This window comes from Tupaia chinensis, unplaced genomic scaffold (genome assembly GCF_000334495.1).
Source record: "Tupaia chinensis unplaced genomic scaffold, TupChi_1.0 Scaffold000360_1, whole genome shotgun sequence".
Lineage (NCBI taxonomy): Eukaryota > Metazoa > Chordata > Mammalia > Scandentia > Tupaiidae > Tupaia > Tupaia belangeri.
Genome location: NW_006159856.1, coordinates 2,040,058 through 2,055,276, shown reverse-complemented (window position 1 = coordinate 2,055,276; position 15,219 = coordinate 2,040,058). Strand labels below are relative to the sequence as shown.

The window sequence follows — 15,219 nt, the reverse complement described above, 5'->3', positions numbered from 1 at the left end:
GAAACCTTGCTCTGATTGGCCACTAGAATCCCTCAAATTTGCATATCCGGCACCTCATGATTGGTCCAAAAGCAACCAATCATAACCCACCGTTAACAACCAATCAGGGCCCACCGTTAACAACCAATCAGGGCCCACCGTTAACAACCAATCAGGGCCCACCGTTAACAACCAATCAGGGCCCACCGTTTACAACCCACCAGAGTGTATATAACCACGATGCCTGGCCCACAGTAGCCAGACGACGACGACGACGACGACGACGACGACGACCAGGAAGACGACAACTGAAGAGCCTGAAGAGCTGAAACACCGCGCAGTCTCCAGACGACCCTGAAGATCCTGAAGAGCTGACACTGCATCGTCTCCAGACAAACTGGGAGACCCTGAAGAGCTGTAACACTACATCGTCTCCGGACGACCCTGAAGAGTTGTGATACCGCGTCGTCTCCGTGCTGCTCACAGTAGACGACGCGACCCTTAAGAGCTGTGACACTGCGTCGTCTCTGTGCTGTACCGTGCTGCCCACAATAAACAGACGACACTGTCGTCTCCGTGCTGTAACACTACGCTGCTTGCCCCGGCTCTCACTCCTTCACTCAGGAAACCCGTTCGGCTGTCCCCCCGGGTCGGGACACTATTATTTTAGTCAAGGTGTTGAAAAACCGCCCTAGTACTCAAACAGACATTCTTGCTCAGGGCTAGTACTGAATAACTTTAAAATGCAGTGGAAGAACCAGCAGCTGGCATAATAGCTATAACCCTGCACTCCCATGTAGTCAACGGTGGTTCTAGTTCCAGACCAGATGGCTTAAACTCACACCAGCAGTGTGTGCATGCGTGCACAAGATTCCAAGATGAGAATGGAGGAGAAGGGATTGTAGCATGGCTATCCACCCTGGGTGGTGATTTCTCGCTTTCTGTCTCTCTGTCTGTCTCTGTCTTTCGAACGAGTGCACGCGTCCTATAGAAAAACCTCTCCAAAAAAAAAAAAAAAAGAGAAAAAGAAAAGAAAAAGCAAGAAAGAGAAAAAGAAAGAAAAATAAATAAACTGCAGTGGAAGAGGGCCTTGTAGGTGGCATGGTGTTTAAGGCACTGGACTCCTATATGGCTGACCACAATCTGAATCCTGGACCTGGAGGCTTGCGTTCTGACTCTTTCTCTCTCTCTCTCTCTCTCTAGTCAAATTAAAAATGAATGAATGCATGAATAAATTAAATACTTATTTTAAAAATGCAGTGTAGGGACTAGTAGATGGAGTAATAGTTATATCCCTACACTCCCACATAATTCAACTGTGGTTTGAGTCCCAGACCTGGCAACTTAAAACTCACACCAGGTGCATGTGTGAGCATGCCCAATATCCCGAAGGAGAATGGAAGAGAAGGGACTATGGTGTGACCATCCCCCTGAGGGGTGGTGACTGCTCTCTTTCTGTCTCTCTGGCAAGCACAGGCACCCTACAGCAAAAACTGCCCGTCCCCCAAAAAAAGCAGTGGAAGAGTGGAGGTACACAAAGATAGGATCAGTGTGGTTCGCTCACATACTAATATAATCTTGTATCTATAAAGTTAGAGACGGGAAAATATCATTTAACTAAAAAATTTCAAATACCTACGGGTTAAATTTTTTTTAATGGCACAATAATGTAACAGAAAAATATCAATAAATTAGAAAAAAAAAATCCATGCTCAATATTATACAGTTGTTTGTTATCCTCCCAACTGTCTTATAGAACTGATACACTCTCAGTCAAACCTCAACAAGTATATTTTTGTGGAAGCTGAGTAGATAATTTGTACTTTATACAGAAATGCAAAAAAAAAAAAAAAAAAAACCACAAGAACAGCTAAGATAGTTTTGAAGAGGAAAAGGTAAGACAACTTTCTTTCTGGTTATGAGATTTATCACAAACCTATACTAAGACCACATGCTGCAGGCGCAAGGACAAACAAACCAACAGAACAGAGGACCCAGGTATGTATCGATACATATATAGACACTGGATTTATTACAAAGGTGGTACCAAAGAGCTTTAGGGTGGTAGGGAGGAGAGGATAATTCTTTCAACTAGTGCTTCTAGGGAAATGGATGTCCACATGAAAATAAATGACTTTTACTTCACACCATATAAAATTTTTAATTTCATTTCCAGGTGGACTCAATGTCTAATATGAAAAGGAAAAACAATTAAAAGCACAGAACTAAGATAGCCCCTAGTCATATGTGGCTACTGAGCATCTGAACTATGGGTACCCAAATTGATATGGAATAAAGTGTAAAAATTCACACAGGATTTTGAATAAAATATACATTTTTAAAAATTAGTATTTTTGAATGGATTACATATTAAAATAATAGTTTAAATATATGAGATTAAAAAGGTATATTTCTTTTTAGTTTTTGAAATGTGGCTACTAAAGAAGCTGACATTATCTATCTGGTTTACATTTGTGGTTCACATTATATTTCTTTTGGATAGTACTAATAGAACAAAATAATATTGTTAGGACCAGCAGATGGCGGAATGGTTATGTCGCTAGACTCCCACATAGTCAATTGCAGTTCAGGTCCCAGACTCAGCGGCTTAAACTCACACTGGGCATGTGTGTGTGTGTGCCCAAGATCCTCAGAGAAGCAAGGAGGAGAAGGGATTGTGGCATGGCCATCCCCCCTGGGGGTTGATTTCTCACTTTCTGTTTCTGTCTCTCTCTGTCTTTCAGGTGAGCGCATGCACCCTATAGCAAAAAAACCTCTCCAAAAAAAACAACATTGTATACTAATGGGCTAGCAGGTGGTATGATGGTTAAAGCACTGGGTTCTCACAAGGCTGACTGCAGTTTGAGTCCTGGACCCAACAGCTTGAAAATCATACCAAGTGCTCATACGTGCGTGTCCAAAACCCTAGAAAGAGGGGATTGCAGAGTAGCCATTTCCCCTGAGAGGTGATTTCTCACTTTCCTTCTCTGTTTCTCTCCAGTGAGTGCACATACTGTATGGTAAAAAAAGAAATTTAAAACAAAACACACTAAAAATCATGTTTATGACCTTAAGACAGGAAAGACTTATTATTAATTAAACTGTTAGAAGAAAGAAAGAACTATTAAGGAAAATTTGTCAAATGCATAGGACAAATAAAGGCTGCATATTCAGCATACATAAAGAAATCCCAGGTCCAATGTCAATGACCCAGACAGTAGCACACTGACTTGTATGGGAAGCCACACAGCTGACCACAGTTCAGATTCCAAGTCAGTCTGAAACACATTAGATATGAACACTCACCCAAGATTTTGACTGGTTTGGGGGGCTGGGGAAGGAGATTACAGCATTTTTCAACCCTGCAAGGGTACCTTACTCTCTTTGTTACACATGCACATAGGTACTCTCATGAAAATCTTTTTAATAAATAAAGAAAAAAAAGAAATTACACAATAAAAAGATAAGTGAAGAGAACAGTGGTTCTCAGAGCATGATCCAAAACCCCTGGAAGTCCCTAACACCATTCAGCAGGTTCACTAATCAAAGTTATTTTCATATTCATATCAAGATGTTTGACTTTTTCACCATGTTGAATGTGCATAAGTAATGTCATGTAAAAGTGTAAGCATCTAAGGAAGAATCAAAGCAATGAGAGCAAAGTGTATTACTAATGGCTGTTGTGTTCTTCTCTTGCCACACATTTAGAGCAAAGAAAAATAAATAAATAAATAAATAAACAAAAAGAGACCAGTTCCATTTATGAATGTCCTTAATATATTTTTAAAAATTTTTTCTATTAAATCCCTGAGGACATCTATTGAATATTCTCTGTGATAAAATAGGAAGTATGTCTAAAGCATTTTTGTGGAGTTCTCAAGAAAGGTTATCTCAAAGAAAAGCACAATGGGGACCAGCAGTTGGCATAATGGCTATGTCGCTGGACTCCCATGTAGTCGGCCAGGGTTCGAGTCCCAGACCCAGTTTACTAAATTAGACACATCTTGACATCGACACCATTCATTATTAAATATTTTTTAAAAATCACATTTGTTAATATTACCTCTGATCTCATCAGAAAGTTCTTTAAATGTTGAGAAATGTTTAAATTTACAGTGGCAGGTGCAAATTTTCAGAAGTCCTAATTTTTGTTCAGAAAAAACTATGATTATGAATGAAACTCAGATTTTAGCACTGGCCACAAGCAGTTATTTCTCTTGAAGTGACAGGCTCATTTCAATCATTTGTGGAAAATATGTCAAATATCCAAGTCAAACTGCCATTCTTTCAAGTAAAATGGACATTTCATGGATGAAGTCGTGTGTTAAACTCTCAGTACATAGTGTTTTTCTTTTCTTTTTTTGGAATATGATCAATTATTTGATCATATTCTACATATGATCAATGTGTGATGCCATAAATTATGTGTGGGTTAAGCAATCCATTCAGGGGTCAAGCTAAACCAGTGAATTTTACTATTTGAGTAGAAAAAAGTCACTGATAGTTTCTCGATTGCAACTATTAAGAAACTTGCTTGTGGGACCAGTAGTTAGCGTGATGACTATGAAGATGTACTCCCATGTAGCTGACCGCAGTTCAAGTCTCAGACCCAGTGGCTTAAACTCACGCCAAGCACATGTGCGTGCGTGCCCAAGATCCAGAGAGGAGAATGGAGGAGAAGGTATTGTGGCATGGCCATTCCCCCCCTCGCTTTCTGTCTCTCTGTCTTTCTGGCAAGTTCACATGCTCAATAGAGAAAACCTCCCCCAAAAAATAAAAGAAAGAAACTTGCTTGCCCCATGGCCTGGTAGTTAAGGAAACCAATGCCCACACGGCTGACTATGCCATTAGAATCCTGGCTCTAGCACCTTGAAAAACATGCCAGGTGCACATGTATATGTGTTCCAAATCCTAACAGACTGAAAAAAAGGAGGAGAATGGATTTCAGCACAACCATGCCCCAATACAGGGTGCTTTCTCCCTAACTCTGTTTCTATGGTGAGTGCATGTGCCCCCTGGCAAATTAACAAAACAAACAAAAGTATGTATTTCTTCATGTACTTTCTTTCTTTTTTTTTTTTTTTTTGAGAGGTCTTTGCTATAGGGCACGTGTGATCGCCAGAAAGACAGAGAGAGACAGAGAGACAGAAAGTGAGAAATCACACACACACCCCCCCCGGGGGGATGGCCTTGCTGCAATCCCTTCTCCTCCATTCTCCTCTCGGGATCTTGGGCACACATGCACATGCGCCTGGCATGAGTTTAAGCCACAGGGTCTGGGACTCAAAGCGCAGTCAACTACATTGGAGTCCAGTGACATAGCCATTAAGCTAACCGCTGGTCATGTACTTCATGTACTTTCATTCAAAACACCTATCACAACAGACTGAACACAGAAGTAGATGAGAACTCAGCTTTCTTCTATTAAAGAGATTTGTAAAAAACACAAATGACTGTCACTCCATTTATTAAATTACTTTTGTTTTAGAAAACATTTTTCATTTAAAATTGTGCTGTGGATCTTAACATGCAAATCAAATAAATTCCATAAATCCCCTACAACTCAGTAATCCTTTCATCCATTTATGGAAAAAAAATGAGTGACTGTGAGGACCAGCAGATAGTGTAATGACTACTTCGCTGGACTCCCTCAGGGGAGACCATGGCTTGAGTCCTGGACCCAGAGGTTTGAAACTCATACCAAAATTCCAAGGAGAAAATGGAGGAGATGGGACTGTGGCGTGGCCATCTCCTCTGGAGAGGGTGATTTCTCACATGTCTCTCTGTGTCTTTCTGTCCCTCAGGTGAGCTCATGCACCTTTATAGTAAAAATCTGACAAAAATGGGGCCAGCAGGTGGAATGGTGGTTAAGAGTACTGGACTCCCACATGGCTGACAGAAGTTCACGTCTCAGATCTGGAGCTTGCTTTCCTGCTTTCCCTTCACTCTCTGTCTGTCTGTCTGTCTCTCTCTCTCTCTCTCTCTCTCTCTCTCTCGTCTGTCCCTCTCTGGTCAAATTATAAATAAGTAATGGTCAACATCAATAGAATAGTGTAATAAAGGCCTAGTGGCTCACTGTAGATTACCTGCCAGTCAGTAACAAAAAACAAAAGCAGGTAGAACTGAACAGTGTTCAAATTCTCATAGTTCTTCAAATGATATCTACACAAGAATGCAACTAGCCTAAGCTGCTGGCACCCAAGTTCAGAAACTGCAGACCCATCAGGCAGTGGCTCCACCAAGAAGGGGCCTAGAATATGAAGAATACCCCAGCTCTATCACGTACCTGCTTTGTGTGGCACCTGTATTTCTCTTCGACAGCCAAAAAGAAATGGGACGAACGACATCTTCAACTCACTGATAGGTAGGTGTCTGTAACCCAGTACACTGGAGTTTGCCATCAACATCTTTCAGTAAACAGAACAAGAGCCAAGGGGCCAACTCAGTGGCCTGGGGCTTAAGGCAGCCAGATCACACATGGCTGACTGTGTGATTCAAAAACCAGACCTGGCAGCTTAAAAACATGTAGGGTTGGGAATAGAAGGTAATGTAGTGGTTAAGGTGCTGGATTCTCACACGGCCCACCATGGTTTGAGTCCTGGACCCAGAAGTTTGAAAAACACTCTGGGCATGTGTGTGTATCCAAAATCCTAAGAGGAGAATGGAAAAAAAGGAACTGCAGAGTGGCCATCCTCCTGAGGTGTGATTTCTCACTTTCCCACTGTCTCTGTCTCTCTCAGGCAAGTACACATCATATGGCAAAAACCTTAAAAAACAAAATATGCTGAGCACATGTGCATATATACCCCAAATCTTAACAAAATGGAGAAATGGAGGAGAAAGGACAGTGATGAGACAGTAACACCAGCTGGTGCTTTCTCCCCTTCCCTGTCTCTCCTTTGGCAAGCACCTGTGACCTCTAGCAAATTAAAAAAAAAAAAAAAAGAACAAAACATCTCTAGAGGAAGATACAAAAATCTATCAACACTGGAGTCCTCTGAGGAGGTGAATGAGATAGTGAAGAGAGAGAACTTAGAGGAAACTTACTTTGTACTGTTCTCTTGTACCTTGAAATTTTTAAAAATCAGGTGTATTAATGAACTAAATATCAATATATAGCACACATGTAAATATATGAAAACAGCATAACTAGTAAAGTGAAATGAGTATTTTAAAAATTAAAAGCTTCTGGGGCCAGCAAGTGGCATGGTGATTAAGGTGTTGGACTCCCACATGGCTGACAGTGGTTCTATTCCCGGACCTGGTGGCTTACTTTCTTGCTTTCCCTCTCTCTGCCCTCTGGTCAAATTAAAGTGAATAAAGTTAAATGAAATAATTATTTTTTTAAAAAATTAAAAGCTTCTTCTTTGAAAAGACAAAACTGACAGACTTATAAACTGACAGACTTACAAATAATACTGGTTAAAAAAAGAAGATGGAGGGCAGGCAGGTGGCATGGTGGTTGAGGTGCTGGACTCCCACATGGCTGACCATGGTTCAAGTCCTGGTGGACCTGGCAGCTTGCCTCCTCATTTTCCCTCTCTGTGTGTCTCTGGTCAAATTAAAACAATAATAATAATAATGAATAAACTTAAATAATTCTTTAAAAAAAAAAGATGAGAAAAACAAACATGAAAATACAAAGTATCTACAAATAAGGAAGAATTAAAAGATTCCCCTTACACAAAATTGTATACCAATAAGTGTAACAATTACTAAAAATATGAATTATTGGAATAACTTAAAAAGATTTTATCCATTAAAGAAATTGAACCAGAAATTCAAAATTTACTGAAAGACACATACCACTGGTGAAAGGGAGCATAAGGTAAGATAAGGTAACAGTTGGAAGGGGAGGCAAGATCAAATGTGAGTTATTTTAAAATGGGTAATTCTAAAGAATTTACATTCAAGGGACCAGCAGTTAGCGTAATGGCTATGTCACTAGACTCCCATGTAGTCGACCATGGTTCGAGTCCCAGACCCGGTGGCTTAAACTCACGTCGGGAGTGTGTGCGTGCGTGCCCAAGATCCCGAGAGGAGAATGGAGGAGAAGGGATTGTGGCTTGGCCATCCCCCCTGGGGGGTGATCTCTCACTTTCTATCTCTCTGTCTCCGTCTTTCTGGCGAACGCACACACCCTATAGCAAAATATATATATATATTGAATATATATATATTCAAGTGATCATGAGCCAGAAGAGAGATAGGAATAACCAAAGGAACAAAATCTTGGAGAGGCTGGAAAGGGATGGGCACCCAAAAGCCTAGAGATGGTAGGTTTGGAGAAAAGAGAGGATACCTTGAGCTATGGAAAGAGAAGAGGTACCCAGGGGTCAACTTTGATTTCCTTCCTGAAGTATGCAAGTCAGTAGCTAAGCTTAGCAGGAATAAGTAAAGAAGGTATGGGTAGTCTGACAGGAGAGAAGACAGGACTTATATCATCTTTGGGATAGGGAATGGGGTTATGGTGGTACAGAAGCCAAAGAAACACGAAAGGCCCACCTCATGGCTTGGAAGCACAAAGTTAAGAAGCAAGTTAACTGAGGCTGGTGACTTTCTCCAGGAACATTCTACTACATAGAGGGAAGTAGTAGGGTTGAACTATGTCCAAGACAGAGGAGGTAGTGCACTTTACATGGGAATAATGACAATGCCAAGTCATGGAACCTAGGCTATCCTCATGGGAAAAGTAAGCTCTAAGAGACTGTATAATGGGACAGGGATGCAATGCATGGATTGACAGAGATGGATGAGATAGAAGAACAATGGCAACAGAAGACAGTCAAGCAAGTGAGCTACAAAGATCATGATCCAGCTAAATGTCTGAAATGAAGACTTCTTAGGTTTGGGGGTATGTCTAGGATATGGTGCTACAATGAGCAGTCATAGAAAAAAAGTCTCTGGAGAAATGACAACATAGAACTGAGTGTCAGATGTTAAGAAAAATTTCTGCTAACACGACCAGCAGGTGGAGTGGTAGTTAAAGATACTCCCACATGATCGACTACGGTGAGTCCCGGATCTGGCGGCTTGCTCGCTCTCTCTCTCTCTCTCTCTCTCTCTGTGTGTGTGTGTGTGTGTGTGTGTGTGTGTGTGTGGTGTGTGTGCCTGGTCAAATTTTTTTTTAAAAGTGAATGAATAAATACAATTTTAAAAAAAAGAAAAATCTCCACTAATACTCTACTGTGACTGCCTGTGACAGATGTGTATCTGGAAGAGAGCAATTCAGTTCCACTTCCCCTTAGTTGATAAAGAGAGCTGCAGAGAAGAGCACACCCAGAGTTCTTACTCTACAATGAGACAGAAAGAGGCAATCTATAGAATCCTAATTCCTGGCTTTCCAGGAGTTGACATGACCAGGCAGCCAGGTGAACTATATGACCAAGTACAATGAGTCCCTTCAGGAAAGGGATATATGCATTGATTCATCTTTAGCAGAGAATGGAAGGTAAGAGGTGGCCACCAAAGTTGTCAGATAAAGGCCAAGTGCAGCAAGTGTGGGAGTCTAATCTCTGCAAATGCCAAGTGTAGGGATATTCTCATCCATTCCCAAGAGACTTAAGAGAGAAGACTAACCTTGTAAGTCCCAACCTTTCCTCTGTAGGAAGTGAAGGACTTTGCTGTTGGGGAGGGCAAGCATCTTGTGCTCAGGGCTAGGCCTGATTCACTGGCTGAGAGGAGGAGAGAAAACCTTCGTCCACCCTGGACTAAAGCAGATGGTCACACAAACAGGCCAGGACTAGTGCAGAGATGAGGCATCGATCTGACTCCTACAGATATAGGAAGAGTCTGGCTGCCACTGGGTAGAGGCAGGCTTGCTGGGAAAGTTTCACCCAAATCCCTAAGCATAGGCCTGCCCAAGAGTTAGGCCAAACAGGGGAACTAATAAAGTACCACCATTAGAAACCTGTTTCAAGTAGAAAGTAGACAGACTCCTCCCTAGGCCCATAAGTATAACAGTCCAGCCCCAGGGCTGACTGGACTGATTCAACTTCCCAGGTGCATAGCAGGGTAAACAGTCTCAGTTGTGTTGCTCTCTAGGCATTATCTGGCAGTCTACCAAACAGAACAAGTGAAAAAGAAACCAAGAACCAACATTTCAGGAAGAAGTGATAATGCTAATTCTACATAAACTCTTCTAGAAAGGAGAAGAAAACAGAAGCACACCTTAACTCATTTTATAAGACCCTGAAGAACACTAAAGATAGCAAGACTACAGGCTGACATGCTTCTTGAGCAGATGCAAAATCATTAACAAAAGTCATGCAGATCAGTTGAGCAACATGTAAACAGGCTGACCACAGAAAGACTTGTACAAGAACATTCACAGCAGCTTCAATTCAAAACAGCCCAAATCTAGAAGTAACACAAACCTCTACTAATTAATTAGTAAATGGATAGACTAGCTAGCCATACAATTTATTCAAAAATAAAAAAGAAACTATTGATACAACAATATAGGTGACTCGCAAAAGCATTATGCTAAATTGTAAAAGTTTATGTGACATTCTGGATGAAGTAAAATCATGGGGACAAAAGTCAGGTCAGTGGTTTAAAGGGGTTGTGGAAGTGGAAGAGCACAGATTACCAAAGAAAACAGCGAACTTAAATGGGGTGATTCATACGTTCTGTATCTTAATTGTGCTAGTAAGTTTTTTGAGAATTATTTTATTTAATTTTATTTATTATTATTATTATTATTTGTTTTAATTTGACCAGAAAAAGAGACAGAGAGAGAGAAAGTGAGAAAGCACACTGCCAGGTCCAAGACTCAACCATGGTCAGCCATGTGGGAGTCCAGAGTCTTTAACCACCATGCCACCTGCTGGCCCTGGTAGTGAATTTTTTTAAAGTAAAAAAGGCAAAGATGGAAGCCAGATGGTGGCATGGTGGTTAAAGTGGCTGGATCCCAAATAGCCAACAATGCAGTTTAAGTGCTGAACTCTGCAGCCTCACTGATCTCCTTAAAATTGGATTCAGCATATTCATGAAGGTGAGCTGGCTTCATCCCAGTGACCACCCCCTCCTGATCCTCCTCGTGATGGGCAGGGTCAGTCTCTGAAGACCTCATGGCATCCCTGAAGCCAGGAGCCCAGGTGACAGGGATGTCCACATGACTCCTGAAGCCACATAATGTGCCTGAGCTGTTTTTTGCAACTGACCACCTGCATCCAGACCTTGGCTTTTGAGTATCTACCAAGGAGATGACCTGCCTGAGCTGCAAATAGGAGTACCCACTCTGTTTCTGTCAGCATTCCTCATGGCCTCCCAAGTCAGTGTTGCTCCCGATTGTGGTGTGACAGTCCTGCGCAAAGGGCCTTGATAACCAGGCAACCAGGGCCTTCACTTGGATTGTTTCTACTATTTAAAAGACAAAAAAAAAACCCAAAAAACAAAAAAACAAAAAAAAAACACAACAACAACAAAACCTCTTTTTACAAATTTTTCTAAGATGTCAAGTTGTCTTTCAACTGGCCTAATTAGTGATAACTTCCACTCATTAAAAAATAAGAATAAAGGGGAACCAGCAGTTAGCATAATGGCTATGTCGCTGGACTCCCACGTAGTCAACCGTGGTTCGTGTCCCAGACCCGGTGGCTTAAATCTCACGCCGGGCGCGTGTGCGTGCATGCCCAAGATCCCGAGAGGAGAATGGAGGAGAAGGGATTGCGGCGTGACCATCCCCCCTGGGGGGTGATTTCTCGCTTTCTGTCTCTATGTCTCTCTCTGTCTGTCTGGCAAGCGCACGCGCCCTATAGCAAAAACCTCTCCAAAAAAAAATAAAAGAATAAAAAAGAAATAAAAGAGGGAACCAGCAGTTAGCATAATGGCTATGTCGCTGGACTCCCACGTAGATGACCGCGGTTCACGTCCCGGACCCGGTGGCTTAAAACTCACGCCGGGTGCATGTGCGTACGTGCCCAAGATCCCGAGAGGAGAATGGAGGAGAAGGGATTGCAGTGTGACCATACCCCCTGGGAGGTGAGTTCTCACTTTCTGTCTCTCTGTCTCTGTCTCTCTCTGTCTGTCTGGCGAGCGCACGTGCCCTATAGCGAAAACCTCTCAGAAAAAAAAAAAAAAAGAAAGAAATAAAAGAAAAGAGCGGGGTGAATTTTATTGAATGTGAATTATTTTTTTAAAAGTCAGCCATTTTTTTTAAAGATTGTTGCCATAGGGTACATAAACTCTTCAGAAAGAGACAAAGGGAGTGAGAAATCACCTCTCAGGAGGATGGCCACACTGCAATTCCTTTTCCTCCATTCTCCTCGAGATTTTTGGCAGGTATGCACGCATGCCTGGCATGAGATTCAAGTCCAGGACTCAAATCATGGTAAGCCATGTGGGAGCTCAGCACCTTAACCACTATGCCACTGGCTGGCCCCTCAGCAAATTTTAAGTTTGCTATAGTGTGTGGGCATTCACCAGAGATACAGAGAGTGAGAGAGAAAAAGTGAGAAATCACCCCAGGAGGGAGGGATGGCTACACCACAATCCCCTCTACTTCATTCTTCTCTTGAGCATGCATACATATGCTCCGTGTGTGTGTGTGTGTGTGTGTGTGTGTGTGTTAAGCTTTTGTCATGTGTGCTTGCCCGAACTGGAGGTGGGGGGATTGAGAGAGAGAATGAGAAATCAACCCCCTGGGGAATTGCCACACTGCAATCCCTTCTTCATTTTCCTCTCAGGATTTTGGGCATACATGCACACACGCCCAGCATGATTTTTTCAAGCCACTGGGTCTGGGACTAGAACTGCCGTTGGCCATATGGGAATCCAGTGCCTTAACCACCATGCCATCTGCTGGTCCCATTACTCATGGTGTGTTTTTCAAGACACTGGGTCCAGGACTTAAACTGCAGTTGGCCATGTGGGCTTTAGCCACCTTAACCTCTGCACCACCTGCTGGCCCAAAAGGCCAACTTTAAACCAACTCCAACAAAGAAATCAACTTACAAAAAAGAAACAGATGTTCTAAGTCCACAAACACAGGGCAGCATTATACCTTTGTAGTCCCCACAGTCACTGTTTTTGGTAAGGAAAGACTCATTTGACAGATAATCCATCACCAAGACACAATGGGAGTCAGCAAATGGGGACCCCCCTCATCAAGCCCAGACACGTTCTGGGGAGCCATGGGGGTAATCACAAGCATTCTTGCTTGCCTCTGAACCAAAGGAACAGCAGCTCTTTTGCAAAAGCACAGGCAGGCTAATATATAAGAATAGGGCTGGAAGAGGAAAAAGAAATAACAGGTAAAAAAACACACACACACAAAAAAGGCAAAGATATGTTTTAATCAGTGGTAAGATTTAAACTTCATTTGCCAAAAAAACTCATATACTAAAACTGGGGAAAAGATCAAATACTTTAAGTAGACAGAGAAAAGTAAACACGAGAAAAATAAAGTAACACAAATAAAAGCAAAAATATCTTAGAGAGAGAAAATATTAGATTTATCATGCTGTCTAACTGCTAATAAGGGGATTCCACAGTCTATTCATTCCTTTATTCATCCATAACTTACTCATTAATTCAAATATTTTGGGTACCTAATAAATGAAAGAGCAGATACTATTCTTACTAAAAAATACACAAAAGTAGCTGCCTTCTTGAAGTTTATATTCCAGTGACAAAGACAAACTAAATACATAATATATACAGTGTGTTAGAAATAAGTGGTAAGGAAGAGAAAGAAGTAAAGCGAGACACAGGGCAAGTGGGAGGAAGCTGAGAAGAAACCTGATAAGCAAGGAGACCCTAGTGTTAGTGACTAAAGCACCACTATACAGTGGCACTGCAAATGGGCTTCAAAACACTGGGTTAGTAGCTGGGCAGTAAGGAAACCTGAGAAAGGTAGAGACTCACACCATGTGACAGTGAGGTGCTCTTTAAACTGTCAAGGGGACTAACAAGAAAGCAGTACCACATAGATACCAGGAACAGCTACATGCTATATATGCTGATTCTTACTGGCTGCATGTAGTAAGGCCAAAGAAAGAGAACAGCTCAGAAAACAACTAGTGGTTTGCAAGCAGGAATTAAAGAGAAGAGAAGAGCCCTAGAGTGTGGTGTCTCAAATGATTTCAAAAGCCAACTCTGAGAACGCAAGTTGTAGATTTGAAAGCCTTTTGGAACAAGGGCTCATTAGGAATTCAATCTCGGTCTATTATCAGGTTAGAATGTGGCTTCAAGTCTAATGCCATAAGCTGAGACACCAAGTCAAAGAAGAGAGGGAAAAGCTAAGCCTTGAGAACTGCATCGGGGAAAAAAATTCAGATGAGTTAATAGTATGTGAATTGTCTAGAATTAAGCACATGAAAAGCCTACAAGCTTTTTGGGAAACTGTATTACCTAAGAAATCCTGAACCCAAACTAAGAATGCCTAGAAACACCCTTTAGGTCCTGACAGCTTGCCAAACAGGTTGTGTTTGGCCCTAGAGGGCAAGTGCCCTACTATGTACTATGTGGCCAGGGAAGCCTAACACTAATATTCCAGAGGATGAGCCAGAGCCAGAGGACAGTCCAGGTGGGAATGTGCCCCCTAAAGCAAATGCAAACCAGTTACTTTTACTGTCAGTTTGTACAACTTGTAGCAGGAGAAACAGATGACCCTGCACTCTCCTTGCTGGCCACTTACCCCAGGATGGTCAAGGCCTCCATGCCTCTCTTCCTTTTCCACGGTCCTACGGCAGTCTGGGCATACCCACAGTGGTAGATGCAGCACACTGTTGCCTTTGGGTGCCATGGAAAGGGCCAATTTGCTCGCAGTCTTAATTCCACTCTCTAAGAATGAAGAGTCTTTCCGTTCACTTCTGCACAGAAGACAGTAATCCCCAGCAGGGTAGGGTGGTGTCCTATGATTCATGCCAAAACTAAAAGGAGTCTGGAACAGAAAAAAACAAATCTATTTTCAAAACCTGATCCATGAAACTAAGACTTAAATATATATAGTTCAAAAATTAAAATTAAAATGTACACATGTTTATAGAAACAAAATGGGAAAATTGTAGAATAAAACTGAACTTAGTACTATAGAAACTCATAATACTTCAAATAACACAGTTATACCATAATAAAAATCTCAGGAGTTAGAACATGTCCAATTAACCCCTTCCCTGATAATTCTGCAATACTTTTCCCCTACATGGTAGAACCCATGAGTCTTGGGCTAGCCAGGATATGGTGGTCAAGGTGGCTAAATCTCATATGGTTGACTCCCTGATTCCAAGTCTCAGA

General features: G+C 41.9%; 1 protein-coding gene across 2 annotated transcripts in view; it reads right to left on the bottom strand.

Moving 5' to 3' along the window:
• FAM193A (family with sequence similarity 193 member A) overlaps positions 1-14,861 on the bottom strand; it is a 157,162-nt gene extending 142,301 nt beyond the window's left edge. For both annotated transcript variants that reach the window (XM_006152917.2, XM_006152918.2), the window contains exon 1: positions 14,621-14,861. In XM_006152917.2, coding sequence (XP_006152979.1) covers positions 14,621-14,848 — 228 coding nt within the window. In that variant the 5' untranslated portion in view covers positions 14,849-14,861. The remainder of the gene's footprint in view (positions 1-14,620) is intronic.
• Between the last annotated feature and the right edge of the window lie 358 nt (positions 14,862-15,219).